This window comes from Pezoporus flaviventris, unplaced genomic scaffold, assembly GCF_033815535.1.
Source record: "Pezoporus flaviventris isolate CSIRO_AGI_PZ_B2104156 unplaced genomic scaffold, CSIRO_AGI_Pfla_v1 ptg000007l, whole genome shotgun sequence".
In the NCBI taxonomy this organism is placed as follows: domain Eukaryota; kingdom Metazoa; phylum Chordata; class Aves; order Psittaciformes; family Psittacidae; genus Pezoporus; species Pezoporus flaviventris.
This window is the reverse complement of record NW_026892555.1, coordinates 37,445,865-37,461,509: the sequence shown is the minus strand read 5'-3', so window position 1 is coordinate 37,461,509 and position 15,645 is coordinate 37,445,865. Positions and strand designations below refer to the sequence as shown.

Genomic DNA, 15,645 nt, shown 5'->3' with positions numbered 1-15,645 from the left:
CTGCTCACTGCAAGAGAGATATTTAAGTGCTGGAGTGGATCCAGAGAAGGGCAATGAAGCCAGTGAAGAGTCTAGAGCACAACTCTGATGAGAAATGGCTGAGGGAACTGGGGGGTTTAGTCTGGAGAAGAGAAGGGTCAGAGGGACCTTACTGCTTTCTACAACTACCCAAAAGAGGATGGAGCTGGGAGGTTGCTGGTCTCTTCTTCCAGGAGACAAGAGGTAGTAGCCTCAAGCTGCACCAGGGGAGATTTAGACTGGATAGTAGGAAAAAATTCTTCACCAAAAGGGTAGTTAGACATTGGAACAGACTTCCTAGGGCTGTGGTAGAATCAGTGTCCCTGGAAGTGTTCAAAAACTGTGTATATGAGGCCCTGCTGCAGTTCTTTTCCTCTGTCATCTTTCTTGGTCTATAGTGGTGCTTATATGAACAAGTAAGGTAATTATCTGAGCCCGCTCTCACTACTTGGAGGCATTTTAGTTTTGAACCAGGTCAACGTCCAAAGACAAACATCAGTGGAAGAAACACTGAGTTTTGTATAGTGGTAAGGAAAGCCTGGAGATTTTCTTCTTGGTGACAGTAGTGCATCTCTGACTTCACAGCTGAAAACTGAACTTTCCTTGCCCTGTTCACAGGGAGTCACAGGACCTAGAAGGGGGAAAGGAAGGAAGTCTGCTTTCTTGTTAAAAGCCATTTAAATGGCTTAGCTATATCATCACGTGTGCTGTGGTTCCAGAGCTGCTTTTTTAATTGTCATGAGTACAGCCTGCTACTGAGAAGAACATCCCTTCCTTTTGTTTCTGTAGCCCTGGTCTCATGCACATACTAGTGTTTCTTGTGGCCATAGTTTTATGCTGGATCTCTTTCTTGGTTTAGCTCATTGCATAACCTTACAAGTGAGAAGGGAGAGGTTAGCTTTGCCCCTGTGCTGTTCTGGTTTGCTGAGCAGTGAAGTGAACACTAGCATTTATGAAAGGAAGGGAGGTGTTGAAGCATGGCAGTGTCAGGGTGGACAGTAACAAAGCTCTGGCAAGCTTTGCCTGGAGAACTTGACTGCAGAGTGGCACCTAAAGAGGAAGCTGTTGAGGCAGAAGAATTTAGAGAGCCAACTCAGGCTGTTGATTTGGAATTCAGGGCCAGATGGTGGGAATACTATAGCAAAAGTTCCATTTCCCATCACTGTTTGGGTACTAAGAAGTGATAAAGGGATCCTAGAACAGGCACTTGCAAAGAAGCACACTGTTCCTCTCTGAGCACATATCTGTTGTTTTAACTTGTTCCTTAGCAAGAACTTTTGTTTACTGTGGTTGTTGGTGAAGTGTATCCAGGCTCTGATAATTCCTTGTTTTAATGGTACTAAGGTGTTTTTTTTTTCTCTTGGGGTGGTTTGTCTGAAGCTATGTTAAAATAATTGTGGCAGTAAAATGGAGAATGAGTTAATAAATAACTGAATCTCTTCCTTCTGTGTTCTACAGTTGAGTATCGTAACACATGCTCAGTTATTTTTCCCAGAGTGCCTCGTTTCAGGTGTAAGATTTAGTGTGCTAACTGAAAGAGATACCTGGTAAACAGCCACTTTTCTCATAGAGTTAACCAGTGTAGTTGCTTTAAACCATTTGCCGTGCCACTGTTAATTGATCTTTGCAGCATCTGTTCATGTCACAAGGTGGTAAACTGCTCAGGAGTTCTTACACAGTTCCTGGTACTGATCCAGGTTCCTGGCTGTGTCTATGATTGCAGTCTGGTCAGCTCTGGAAGTGAATGAGCTGTTCTCATAAGAACTTTCCTGTTATGAACTTGCAGTGTCTTGAAACTATAAAATTAAACCAAAATATTACTACTCAATGTAGTCAATAAAATATTTATAACCTAAATTTAACAGGCACTACAGCTTCATTTGAACTTTTTGAACGCCTTTCTTTTCAGTCAACACCAGTATAAAACTCAGATTTACAGGCATTTTTTGCTGGAAAATTCTAAAGTAGTGGGAATGGCATTAAACAGAAACTGGCTGTTTCTTCTGTTTCTGTGTGTGAACCCATCAGTTTGCAGTCTGTTCCTAAAAGGCCTGCTACATAGAAGTAATGAGAGGTACAGTCATCTTGTGCCAGATTGAGGCTTGCATCAAAGGAGCTGTGCTAGTCCGTCATCCTTGCTGTGCTGACACTAGTGTTTGCATGTTCTCTTGAACCAAGAGGCTGGTTACCAGACTTACAGGAAGAAAAAGTACCAGATTGCCACTGAGAAGTGGTGCTGGGACACCTGATTGCGTGTCATGTTGATTAGATTTTTAAATATTTTTCTTATCTTTATAGGATTTTTTCAAGAATATTGGGTAAGTTAGAGGTTCTGGTTTATCCACTGATACTGAACCTCACTTTGTAAGGTTAATGGCAAAAGCTGTTCTCCATTCTATTTCTGGTGTGATTTATAGGTTGTTTTTGTAGGTAGGATGGTGATGATGGTGATGATACTCTGCTCTGTGATGGGGCATCCCTATTTCATTGGCGATATCAAAGTTATCTGTGTGTGTGTGTGTATATATATATATATATATACAGAGTCTTCTGTGAGTTAGAAGTATTAGTATTTTAAGTTTTCTTAGACTTCTGTGTTCTTTGTCTCTACAACTCCAACATTCTGCCCATCTTACTTCCAGCTTCTTACTTCCAGCACTCTCCCCCATTCCTCATTCACTTCTCTTATGTCCAGTAATTTTGTTGGACATAATCTGTACGTGCTTCCAAACTGCTTGTGTTCTGACAGCTTTCTATCAGAAGCCAGATAGCTCCAGAGAAGTGATCTGTTAAGGCCGATGCTGCAAACTTTGCCTGGGGCTTCTGTTTCATGCCACTCCAAGCTGTTGATCTGCTTGCTGCTGTGTTTCTCTTCCTTCATTTCAACTCTCGTGCTTGCCTGGCCCCACATTAAGCCGTATCTGTTTGCTTTGTCTCTTCTTGTCAGATTAGTGTGTAAACCCAGCAGAAAACTGAAACTGTTTAAGATCTCATCTGAGCCATACGGAGTAATGGCATGGATATGCTGTAGGGAGGAGATTAGGGGTAGCAGCACCAACAACTGTCTTTGAGTACTGGAATTGCTGCATTGCATGGGGTATTGATCTCAGCATACCATCAATTTGTCACAACTCGTTTTGTGACAAAACTGAATGCTGGTCTCCTATTTCTGTTAGATTTGGTTGAAATGAGCCACTGGTCTTCACTTTTTAAGACCAAAATGACAGGTGGGCAGTGCTTAAGATCATGTAGGTTTTGTTTCCTCATGAAACCATACTAAAAACTTTTCTGAATTTAGTAGTAGAAAGGTCAGTTTTACTATATGTAAACCTCTGGTATGCCTGTTTTTTGCCTTGCAGCATAGTTCTTTGCCTTGTCCCTTTGCTGACCAGTGCCCATGTAATGTGAAGTAGTTAAGCCATTTGTACCAGAAATCAGGGTAACTTATGATAATGTTTGTGTTGTCTGTCTGGCTGTAATGTGAACGCAGCTGTTGCCAGTTCTGCTTGGACTAGTTCTTGGTGTATTGAGAACCAAGCAGCAGCACATGGTGGTTGTAAGCAGCCATATATGTACTGATGATAAATTAGGAGATAGGTGGGAGTGAGGTGTTATTGAGGATCTGGTTAGTGTGGAAGACAGCTGAAAGCACTGAAGGAGAAGCAGATACAGGTTGAGGGTAGTAGCAAGACCTGTAGTTACTGTGGAGGGAGGATGTGAAATGATACATCTGAGGTCTGTTACAAAAGTTTATTTTTTTTTCACTTAATAGCAAAGGCATAACTACTCTTTCAGAAGAAGAATTAATTTTTGTTCAGTTTGTGAAAATAACTGCTTTGACTTTAATGTTTCTGGAACTTCAAAGGCTACTGTGTTATGAAAAAGTGGCGTATGTTTTGAAGTAGGAGAAATCTGGTATCTCAAGTTCTAGTAATGATTTTTAAACAGTATATACCATTCACCTAAATTAATTTCTATTGGTTCTTGACAGATTCTTTTTTTAATTTGCTTAAAGCTTCTTTCTTTTTCTTTTTTTTTTGTTTAGGTGTTGGGAAATCATGTTTATTGTTACAGTTTACAGACAAGCGGTTTCAACCAGTCCACGATCTCACTATTGGTAAGTCTCTTTTGTACCCCACAATGCTAATGATTAAGTACTGGAGTACCTCAGCATGCTTTTATGAGTTTGTTGTGCATTAATGTAGGATTTGTGCTGTATTAAGGTAGCAGTGAATCTTTAGCTGATGAATGTGTATTAACTAATAAAGACAAGGGGAGGTCTTTATACCTTCCCGATAAGAAAAATCTGAAACAGTTTCAAAAAATATGTATCTGTAGTATCTCAGCTGTCTCTTCAGAAAAGCTAAAACCTGGGCATGGAAGCAGAATTGGCCAATGCCAAATTCTATTTTGGTGCAGAATGCATCGATAGTGACGGAAATGGCAGAATCTTTACTAGGGAACAAAATATTAGTCTAGCTACAGAGCCTTGAAAACAAGTTACAGGTAAACTAAAGCAAAGTTAACCTTTAAGGTGAGTAAACAAATTTAATGCTTGGCAAGGCTGATTTTGGGATAGAGAAGGACTGAAGTGTGAAGGTATTCATTGTTTGCTTTTTCTTCCTGAGTCCTCCATTGGATGTGGACCATTTGTGTTGGATGTAATTTGATATTGTCACTAGGGGAAGTGAATATATGTTGACAGAATGCATTGCCTCTGATTTGACTATGGTAAATGATACAGACTTTTATTTAACCTTCCACAGAAAATAAGAGGAATAGTGTGGGAATAAATTCTTTTGTAGGCAAGCTTAGTCTTTCATATCAGATTCACTGTTTAGCATAACAGATGGTAGTCTCTGTTAAGGTTGCAGAACCTCTGAATTTCTTCTTGATGTTATTTCAAGGAAACTATCAGCTCTAATCATGATAAGCCTTGCACAAAATGTATCCCTAGTCTGTATTTTTAGTTTGTGCCCTGGAAAAATAGGCTTCCTGTATTTGGGAGTACTGAAATAGATGCATGAAACATAAACAAATACTCTTCATGTAACAGAATGTATAAGGAGGTTTGGCTATGGCTTCCCTTTTCTCTTGACAGTCCTCCCACAGCTTGTGTGTGGCTGCCTAATATACTTCAAATTCTTAGGCTAGCATCAGTTTTCAAATATTTCTGAGGTCTTGGCAGCAAATAGGCTGGCTGAATAAAGAGCCTGAGTTCTTCAGGAAGGCAGAAGTTATTGTCATCTTTTATTCTTTAGGCCTGCCAAATATATGACGCCTTATATATCACTTATGGTTTTGGCAGCCCTGTCACATTAGCAGACTGATAAGCTGTGGGAAACAGCTTCACCCCAGCAGGGTGGTTGTAGTGCCAGTTCTTTGCCTGGCATATAGCTAGCTGAGATCTGAGAGCAGAAATTGAAGCTAGTGGGATGAGGAGGTGAACCTAGATAGCAACATAATGAGGGATGTAGGAATGGAGCAAAGGGCACTGCTTGGAAAGGGGAAGAAGGGGCATAGGCTGGAAACAACTTCCTTCCACCTAACTGATAGGGCATGTGTGTGTGTTTTGGACAGGAGCATGGTTCTCCTAGTTACCCAATCCGATTTAGAAGGAGATAAATAAAGAAATTAGTTCAAAGTCGTATTAATTCCCTGTGCAGGGCAAGATGGGATGGGTTGATTGTCTAATGCACTTACAGCTGATGATGTTAAAACTCCTGAGAACCTGTAGAGTGAATAAAAAGGCTTGTGTTATATAGCCTAACTTTCTTTCAATACAATACAATGATTGTAGCCCATGGGAGTGCAGGTTCTATTCCTGCTTTGAGCAACTTGGGAGAGAAGGGAAACTGAAATTTGGCATGTAGAAAAAAGATATTTCATCTAGAGCTGTGCACAATTCAGCCCCGATTTTTAGTATGAATAGCCTAACATGTTACCTCTGATACTGAAGAAGTTTGGAGAGAAATGTCATCTCTAATGAAGACAAGACTGGGGGGGATAGAATACATTGAAGCAGGTCTTTGAGCTACGTTCGGAATACAGCTCATTGCATAATTGTAGTAGCATACTCTAAAAGAATTTACAGTGTGGCAACTACCTCAGTTTATTTTTCATTTAGGAACTGAAGTATCTGTTATTAAGAAATGAAGGAGGACAGGAAAAGCTGCTTGATGCAGTCAGGGAGGAAAGGAGGAAATAAAAAAAGTCCACCACGAAACAAACCAAACCCAGCAACAACAAAACCAAGCACAGCACAGAAACCAAACAATAACAAAACAGCTGGCATTTGTAGATAGATATGGGTGACTAAACCCATAAACTGTACACATTCTGCACATTTTCTCTGGTTTCCCATTGCCCTTAGGACATTCCCTTACTGATAAACCTGAACAGCTTCTCTTCCTGAGGAGAACAAACTTACCAACAAACTGTATGTGTCGTTTTGGATTCAGAATTATCTCTCGGCAGGTATTTTGAGGGAACGGGATAAACACCCTTTTAATTTTCTTCTATAGGATAGTGTGTAGAAAGTAAACATTTAGGATGATTGCTGGATTTAAATCAGCAGCTCTTTATTCTGCATTTTGAGATCAAATAGTACCTGCAGTGTTGACACTTGTAGTAGTCCAAGGACCTTACCCTGGTTTTGCAGCTAACTTCAGAGGGACCATTGTCATTCAACTGCTTCCTTCTTTCTGCTGCTACGTGCTTTCAATTTGCTTGCATACTCTTACTGCAGGTTATTTGGGTGCTAAAGAGAGCTAAATGTTCTTTGGCCCACAGCTTCTGTTTGGCTCCGATATCCTGTGGGAAGGAGAGTGGTTCTTCCATGCCTCTTTCCCCAAAAGTCATCTGCAGAAAGCAGCACTGCCACCCCCTTCACCCCTCAATATTCTAAATAAGCTTTTGAAGAGATGTTTGGAATACTTCCAATTTAGGCTGCTTAATAGATTAGAATCATAGAATGGTTTGGGTTGGAAGGGACCTTAAAGGTCATCTTCCACTTAGACCAGGTTGCTCCAAGCCCCATACCTGGCCATAAATACTGCCAGTGATGGGGTGTCCACAACTTGCCTGGACAACCTGTGCCAGTGCCTCACCACCCTCACAGTAAAGAATTTCTTCCTAATATCTAATGTAAATTTCCCCTCTTTCTGTTTAATGCCATTCCCCCTTGTCCTATCACTACATGCCATTGTAAAAAATCCCTCTCCAGCTTTCTTGTAGGCCCCCCTTAGGCACTGAAAGGCTGCCATAGGGTCTCACCAGAGCCTTCTCTTCTCCAGGCTGAAGACTTCAGTCCAAATCTAGACGGTGACCAATTTTAGACAAAACTTCAGCTACCAGATCTTGGGTTTTCTTTTTTTTTTTTTTTTTTTGGGTTGTGTTTTTTTTTCTTTTCTTTCTCTGAAATAATAGATTTATGAAGCATAGATTAATGGAAACTTGCAAGCCTTTAAATACGTCCACTAGCTGTAGGCATTTGTCAGATTTTAACTACAGTAGTAATAGCCTGAATTTATGCTTAATTTACTGTTAATGGTCTTGGAATTGCTTTACAAGAGGGTATAAAAAGCTGATTTTTTTTTTTTTTTTTTTTCCACTGGATAAATTCCTTTTGTTTATTTGAAACATGAACTTTCTTCCTCGGTTATTAAATTTGTTCTTTAGCTAAAATTTTGGAAGCACTTTTTTGCATAAAGGCAGATGAATTTTTATTAATACGGTAATTTAGTTTATCTTGTTAAAGTGACATTTGTATGCTCAATAGAATATTTATAAAGAATTTTAGGTTCAATTTCTTCTAAACAGGCTTAAGCAGTCCGTCATTGGTGGAGTGTTAAAATTACTGTGACTCTTCAATTTCCTGTTTGCATTCAAATGGACATGTTTTTTTTTTTCCTTGAGATCTAGAGCTAGTAAATCGTTTAGGAAAACTTTGTAAGAAATACCTCCTTGACACTTGCTCTGATTTAATGCATTTGCAAAGCACTTGTAAAGTAACAGTTTCCCTCTTCTGGAAACCTTTCAAGCAGCTGGAAAATTAACTAAAGGAGATTGTGAAAGAGGTTATTTCCTACAAATGCAATACTAAGTTATTCTAACTTTCATAGTACTTGTCATTCTTCTTTCTGATGTATGCTAATAATGTAATCTTTTTGTCAAATCTATTCAGGTGTAGAATTTGGGGCTCGAATGATAACTATTGATGGGAAACAGATAAAGCTTCAGATATGGGACACGGTAAGTAATAAATCATAGAACTTATTTAAGCATACAGCTCCACTAGCTTTCCTTTTGTTACAGTTGATCTTTCTATCCTTATCACTCATGTGCGACAATGTACTTTGTCTTGCAGCTTTCTTTGGTTTCTGTGAAGTTAAATTTTTTTTAACTTTCCTATTATTTTTTTTGTGTGTGATGTATTCTTAAAACAGTGCAAATTTCTACTGTTTGCACTGTAACTTTACTTCCTCAAGTAACACTGTGACAGATCTGTAAGACCAGAATTTGTGCTGCATCACACTTTTGTGAAAGTTTTCCGTATTATTAAGTTTCTGTATTATTCCAGTTCTCTAAATAATCTTTCTCTGTGCATTCATGCAAGGTTTGGTTAATACAATGTTCTGTTGGGAAATTTAATCAAGAATTCTCTAGAGGAAATGTTTGTGTTTCCAGTGCAGAAGAAAATAATATGGCTCACTCCACTCTTCACAGAAGACTTAAGAACTCAAGTTCACTATAAACATAAAGGGTGGTAAATACTTAAGACAATCAAGAATGGACTGGTAAAAGCTTAAAGTTTTGAAAAACTTAACAAAAAACAGAATGACTTTTGAGGGGGTTCAGCTTAAGAACAGTCATTAGTGAAGTCAGCTGTGTTCCTGTCAGTCACTTTACTGTAGAGCCATCAGCGTCTACTCTTGTGATGCAAGGGTGTTAAGATGCTCATACTAATAGCTTTGTCTTTCAAATGTTCTTAATGATTCCCTAAGGCAGGGTTGTCTGTTTCCTTTTCCAAAAGCATATTAGGATACCTTTAGAAACTGACAGTTTATGAGCCACAGGCTTGTGTATGTGCTCCTTTTGGTGCAGCAAATCAATGAAGGGAGATACATTTTTATATGCAAGCCTACATACTTGCATGTGTATATAAAAATGTAAACAAAGGCAATATTTTAGCTAACTTCGTGGGTAGGATCTGAAGTAACTATTTACTTTAGAAGTTCATCACTTGAAATGGCATGTAACACTTGTGCCTCCTTGAATGTTCTCTGTGAAAAAGTATAGGAGAACATGGTTAGATTGTGCGTAGTTCAGGCTTTTTACGTGTTGGGCATTTTTTCCTATTACAGCTGTGGATTGCTGACTACTGAGGTTTTTACATTCAATAGATGAGCAAATATCTGCGTGGAAGCAAACTTACAGTATGTAGTGTGACTGCATGAGAATGTATCTACATTGGTTCTTGTTGCTTAAAATTGGGACAGATTTTTTGTAGACAAAATTACTAATTTTAATACCAGTGCAGCCAAATTGGCTTTCAGACTGATTTTGTTAATGTGCCTTTATCTGTTCCTTGGATACAAGTGCATTTCAACTATTTTTGAGTAAATTGTGCTTTTCTTGGTGCCTCTGACTCAGTAGCTCTCTGCAGTCTGTTTGGCTTCTTGAATGCATGCAAACTGTTCAATAGCCAAAATTTAAATGACTTGCTTTTGATTAAAACTTATAAACTTTTTGAGGAGGGATTTTTTTCTGGTTAGTGAAGTATATCATACATAGATTAAAAATATCCATTGAAAGCTTTCATACACTGGGTAGTTTGTATGCTTGTGTTGTAGGTAACTTTGTAAGTTGTAAGCAATGGATGACAGTTTAGTTGCTATAGTTAAAATTTTAACTGTATACAATCTGATTTTTAAAATACAGAGTATTTCTAGTCGAATCCAGTCTCAGTTCTGGTCTTGGGTGCAAAGATGTTGAAGGAGTAGCAAAATAAGAACTATGATGAAGTATTTCTCAAAAGATACTTTACTTAGAAGTGTAAAAATACAAAAATGTCTGTCATAATGACCAAGGTTACCATTTCTGTGTTGTGTATGTGTTGAGCATTTTCTGATTTTCTATTAGCACCAGTAACAGTTAGCAGGTGTGCTATCTCCCTACTTACTAAGTTATAATGATTTGTATTTGATAAGAGAAATCTTGTTTTACACCAAGAGCTAAGGAAACACTTAAAACATTTATGTTTTATGTCAGTTCTTACTGAGTCACAGCACCAGCACTTCTTTGATTTAGTGCTAGCCTTGCATACCTGCTTTTAAGTCCCTTAGTGAACAGGGAGCATCATGAGTGGAGACGTAAAAATTGAAGTGCTGGATAAAATTTCTGTTTGACTGCTTGATAGTGAATAGGCATCTGCCTGCCCTGGAGCTGCTGGACTGCCTGGTGGCTGCTGGCTATGCCACATTGGTCTCTCAGAGCCTGGCCAGTCCTGGCTGGCAGATGGGGCTGGCGTTCCTAGGGTCCTCCAGACGCCACCTGCCCAGCCTGGAGTCTCCAGGGCCAGCTGGCTGCTCTCTAAAGCCGCAGCGGCCTTTTGCCCCCTGGTTGCCAAGCACAGCGACTCCATGGTTGGCGTCTTTGCTGGCTCTTGGACCTGGCCAGCTGCCCATGCTGACTCTGGCAGAACTCCAAGAACTGGCTGTTTTCTAGACCTTCAAGGTGAACAAGGCTGAACCCCAAAAATGCACAAACAAGACTGCAATGGCTTCCTCTACCGTGTGCACAGGTGTACCCGGGCACAAGCTCTGGGGCCTCATCGAGGGACATTATCAGGACAGCGCCTGCCCGGTGGGTTTTTGGGGTACTGGAATGGGAGTGGAGCACAGTAGGTCAGCTCCCCCACTACCCAGGCCCTGCAGACTTCCCCTTTCAGGGACAGTTGCCCCAGCTGGGAGGAGCTGGTTTGCATGCCATGGTCATTGCTGCTTTACAGAGGGCGAGTGGGATGTGAAGAGGGCAGTAGCCCCTAGCTGACCACAGGGAAAACCCTTCCCAGTGCGTGTGCAAGGTGGTTATGGGTCTCCTCAAGAAGTACGTGTAACAGCAGGAGGTAGAAGAATTTGGGATCGTACTAGGAGGCGTAGAGGACTGCAGCAGCCAGAGATAAGCTGACAGCCACCTGCTGGCTGACCAAGAGCAGGGGGAGCATCCTGTGGGGCAGAAAAGCAATAAGAGACATGGCAGGGTGGATGCATGCCAACTGCATGTCTCCTCTGGGCCTCCCCCAAATCCAGTGCCTGACATGAGGATGAACTGAAACAGGGGTTACACACTGGCACTTCTGGAGGAGTTACAGGTAGCAGAACTAGAGCTCTGCCAAGGGACTGGGCATCCCCAAACCCTGTTATCACCAAAATCCTGTTGGCATTGCCCTGGTGTGCAGCAGGCTACTCATGATCACTTGGGCTGCTTGGAGATTTCCAAGCACAGACATGGGGGGGCTGGTTAGTGGAGCAGGGGACTTGGGACTAGATGATCTTTAAGGTCTTTTCCAACCTAAACCTTCTGTGAATAAAGACTTGCTTTCTTAAAAGAATCAAATGCTTTAATTGAGATTTTTCTGGCCAGATATTTCTGTGCAGTGGGGCTCACTCTGTGTTATCTTCAGTGGATCACTGTAGTTTCGAGGAAAGGTGTATCTTAATAATGGGAATTTATGGAAGCTGCAGCATACACAGCAGGAGCGTGTTGTTACAGGGACCATGGAAACTAACACTGTTGTGTGTCTACGAGATCCATTTCTGTGTTGCTGTTGGATCACAACTCAAGACTATCAGGCTTTTCTTTAGCATCTTAGTTTGGATGAGGAGTGTGTTACAGAAATTCACTCTTTTTACTGCAGTCTGGTCTTTATGTGGGAATACACAAACTGAATTCCTTTCTGATGAGGCTGAACTGGAAGATAAGCTCAAGGAATGCATGTAGAAATTGTAGTCCAGTATTTGGCCCTGTGAGCTGGGTAGTTCAGTAAAAGTACTTTGGTGCAAAAACATGTATACCTCCCTTCTTCCCCCCCACCTCCCCCCCCCCAAAAAAAAGAAAACCCAACCCAAACCCCAAATAATCCAAAAGCCCACATTCCATGAAGGATACTCAGTGTGGCCCTTGCATACTTAGTGTTAGGTGGTGCAGTCTTGACTCTACTGCTGATGGCACAAGCAAGTAGTACATTGCGGTGTTCTCTCCCACTGCAGACTGCTTCTGGTCTCCCCAGTTGCTGGACTCTGGGAGCTTGCTGCTATGTGTGCTCTGGCACACCCAGGTTTTTAGGTGTGTGAGTCATTAAGTTTCCCTTTTCCTTTTGATGCATTTAGGTCAGTCAAGGGGAGTGCAGGTACTGGACCAGTTTGTTCATTTGTCTTATCTATCTTTAGTCTGCAGGTAAGAGACTTCTCTCTTCCTTTCCTCTGTCTTTAACCTTAGTAATGGCTTTCAATAGTTGGATAGACTGAGAAATATTTTTGTCGGAACAGGTTAGTTGGTAACTGCCTACTATGAGAAGTTGTTTTTATTGTGGAAGTGTGGTATTGAGCTAAGTGTCACAAGTACACAAACGACTTTTAGGAAACTAGAATTGGTCTACAGAAGCTGGTAAGCATCAAAATGACCATTCTGGAAACTATTCAGCTTTGTGAGTTTAAAACAGATGTGGAGATAAGGTTATTTGTCTTGTGGCAGTGTAACACTGAGAAATACTAAAATTACCACTCCTCAGAAAAACTTCATTGTTGTAGAGAGATACTGGGCTTGTTACCAGGCTGAGTCAGTAGCCTTCATTTTGAAGGGTACTGTTGAAAGGTATGTTCTGTGTTTACTGTTCCTTACAAGTCATTGTTGAAGAGGAAAAATAAGCTGTAGCTGAAAGAGGGGAATTTAAGTTCTCAGATGCTGCAGGGGGTGAGATCAGTGATGTTACCAAGTAATACTAATGATCTCTGAGTTGATATGACTTAAGAATTTTTCTTGTGTATTTAAATACTGCAGTTTTAAATGTCTATTTCTGCTTATTTCGTGGAAATCTGAGGAAAAAAAAAATTCATCATTATGTTTCTGTAACACCTTAGCCTTGCTCACTCTAGAACTAAGTATCAGAAGTAATATTTTCTATAAGCTAATTTCAATTAATTTCTTGGTTTCCATACAAGTAAGCTTTTTAATTAAATTAACAGTGGGTTATTTGAGAGTTTGCACAAAAAAGCACCTTTGTGCAAGACAGAAGGCGTAGTTGTTGAAGGCATGTCTCTTTTTTCTAAAATCACGGTGTGACTTGTCTGTACACTTTCAGATGTTCTGAATTATACTAATTCTTCTTGGAAATCCATTTTTCATGTATTTGCAAAAGCTTTGGTTTTAGTAGAACCAAATAAAGTTCTCTTAATTCATTAAATTAATATTTGTTTCATCTTAGTGATATTGACAGTTGCTAGGATGAAGTTCTTATCCTCATGTTTTCTACTTGCTTTGGTAGTTGGAGCATAGTTTTGTGTTTATGGGCAGTAGGTGAATCTTCTACTCTGTTTTTACTAATTGGACTCTAACCAGTGTACCTGTAAGAATGTGGCTACATCTTACAGTTCAAGTGATGATGACTCAGTGATCACAGCCCTCTGTTTTACTGCTGTGAAGAAACATCAAGGACTTGTGAAGGATCTGTTTTGGTTCTTGAAACTAGTTTGATCATCAGTTCACCAACTGTGCGTGCTACTATGTGGGAGCATTAACTTATTTCTGGATTCGTGCATTTCTCGGTTTAATAATTAACTCCTATTGCAGTTTGTATAATAGGACCATCACCTGAACTTTGGTGTCAGTAGCTAAGTTACTGTTCACATCCATGATGGCACTTCAAGGAAGCTAAGGTAACTTGATACACCTTCTAACTTTGTGTTCACAAACCTTTGTCTGTGTCCTGGGTTCAGCAGTAGCGGTCATTTTTCTCCTTCTTGGTAGCTGGTGCAGTGCAGTGTTTTGACTTTCGGCCTGGGAACAGAGCTGATAACAATGATGTTCTGGTTTGGCCAAGGACTTTGTGAGCCTCATGCTCTGCCAGGGAGGAGGGGTAGCTGGGAGGAAGCAGAGACAGGACACCTGACCCAAGCTAGCCAAAGAGGTATTCCATACCACAGCACGTCATGTCCAGGATGTAACTGGGAGTTAGCCGGAAGGGCTGGGAGACTGCGGGGTTGGAGGAGGTATGGGGCGGTGCTTGGTCGGGCTGGGGGAGGCAAGTTATCAGTCGGCTGGTGCTGAGATCTTGTATTCTCTTCCCTTGTTATTTCCTTTATCATTATTATTACTGGTGGTAGCAGTAGTGATTTGTGTCATACCTTAGTTACTAAACTGTTCTTATCTCAACCTGTGGGAGTTGCATTCTTTTGATTCTTCTCTCCATCCCTCCAGGAGTAGGGGGAGGGAAAAAAGTGGGAGGGAGTGAGTGAATGAGTTGCCTGACTGGGTTTAAACCACAACAGTCTGTCATGTGCTTAAATGCACTTGGTTATTGAAATACTATGATACTGGTATTTTATTTTCTGAGTAGTTTTCAGAAAATAAAGATGCCTTGTCAGTTTATCTGTGGCTTTCTACAATAATGGAGCAAGTTCTTGCTTAGCATAACGCCTTAGATGGAAGAAAGGTGACTCACTTTCTTTTATTCATCATGGATTTCCCATATGAGGTGAGGGCAGCTGCTGAAACCTAAAGGTTTCAAATATATTTATAACCTGAAATAAATCATAAGGACATTTCTAATAATGGAGAGCTAAAGCTTTGTTTCTGTGATGTGTATGGAAGTGCTTTGGGTGTCTAAATGGCATGCATTCAACAACATCAGAAGAAAAGGCAGATGTACAAATGATCTGTATTTAGACATATGTAGTTTCACCCTTGGGGATCTTTAGTCCCCTTGAAATTTCAGTTATTAGGATAGTGACAGGGTTCGTCTGAGGAAACATGTAACTTGGCTGAATCCTCCACATAAATTCTGACACCTACTTGTTACAGGTTCCTCCCTTAAGTGTCTCTAGTTCTGTTCCTGTTCGGGAATGTCTTTGCTGGAAAGCAGCAGGGTTAGGTTTTTTTTATTATCATTATTTTTACATTACTTTTGTGCCTATTCTTTGTACATGCCAGTAAATCAACTTAAAACTCTTTTTAATCTGGAGTAGAGACATCATTGCAAGAAAGGTTAATGCATTTTTATAAACAAGTTGCCATGTGACTAAAAGGCTGTTCATTTATTTATAACATTCAAAACTATATTCAAAGGTATGTATTGCTCCTCTCTTTCTTGAACATTTTGTTCCAGGGATCAACTTTATTGAGTAGTTTCCAACTGTTGTGGAATGCCAGTTGTCACAGGCATTGACACTTCTATGAGTTGGTTGTTTCTTAGATGTCTTTTTAGTTTCCTGTGCAACTTCGGAAAGTGTCAACAAGTTTAAATGTGAACGAGATTTCTGTCACCAGGTTTGAGCATACCACACATGTATGCCCCTTTTAAAAGTGAAAAGGGCTAGAGCTACTAGCTGTGGTCCATTGTAGTTTCTC

General features: G+C 40.3%; 1 protein-coding gene across 1 annotated transcript in view; it reads left to right on the top strand.

Moving 5' to 3' along the window:
* RAB2A (RAB2A, member RAS oncogene family) overlaps positions 1 to 15,645 on the top strand; it is a 44,009-nt gene that overhangs the window by 3,446 nt on the left and 24,918 nt on the right. The window contains exons 3-4 of the mRNA XM_061448416.1: positions 4,064 to 4,135; positions 8,204 to 8,271. Coding sequence (XP_061304400.1) covers positions 4,064 to 4,135; positions 8,204 to 8,271 — 140 coding nt within the window. The remainder of the gene's footprint in view (positions 1 to 4,063; positions 4,136 to 8,203; positions 8,272 to 15,645) is intronic.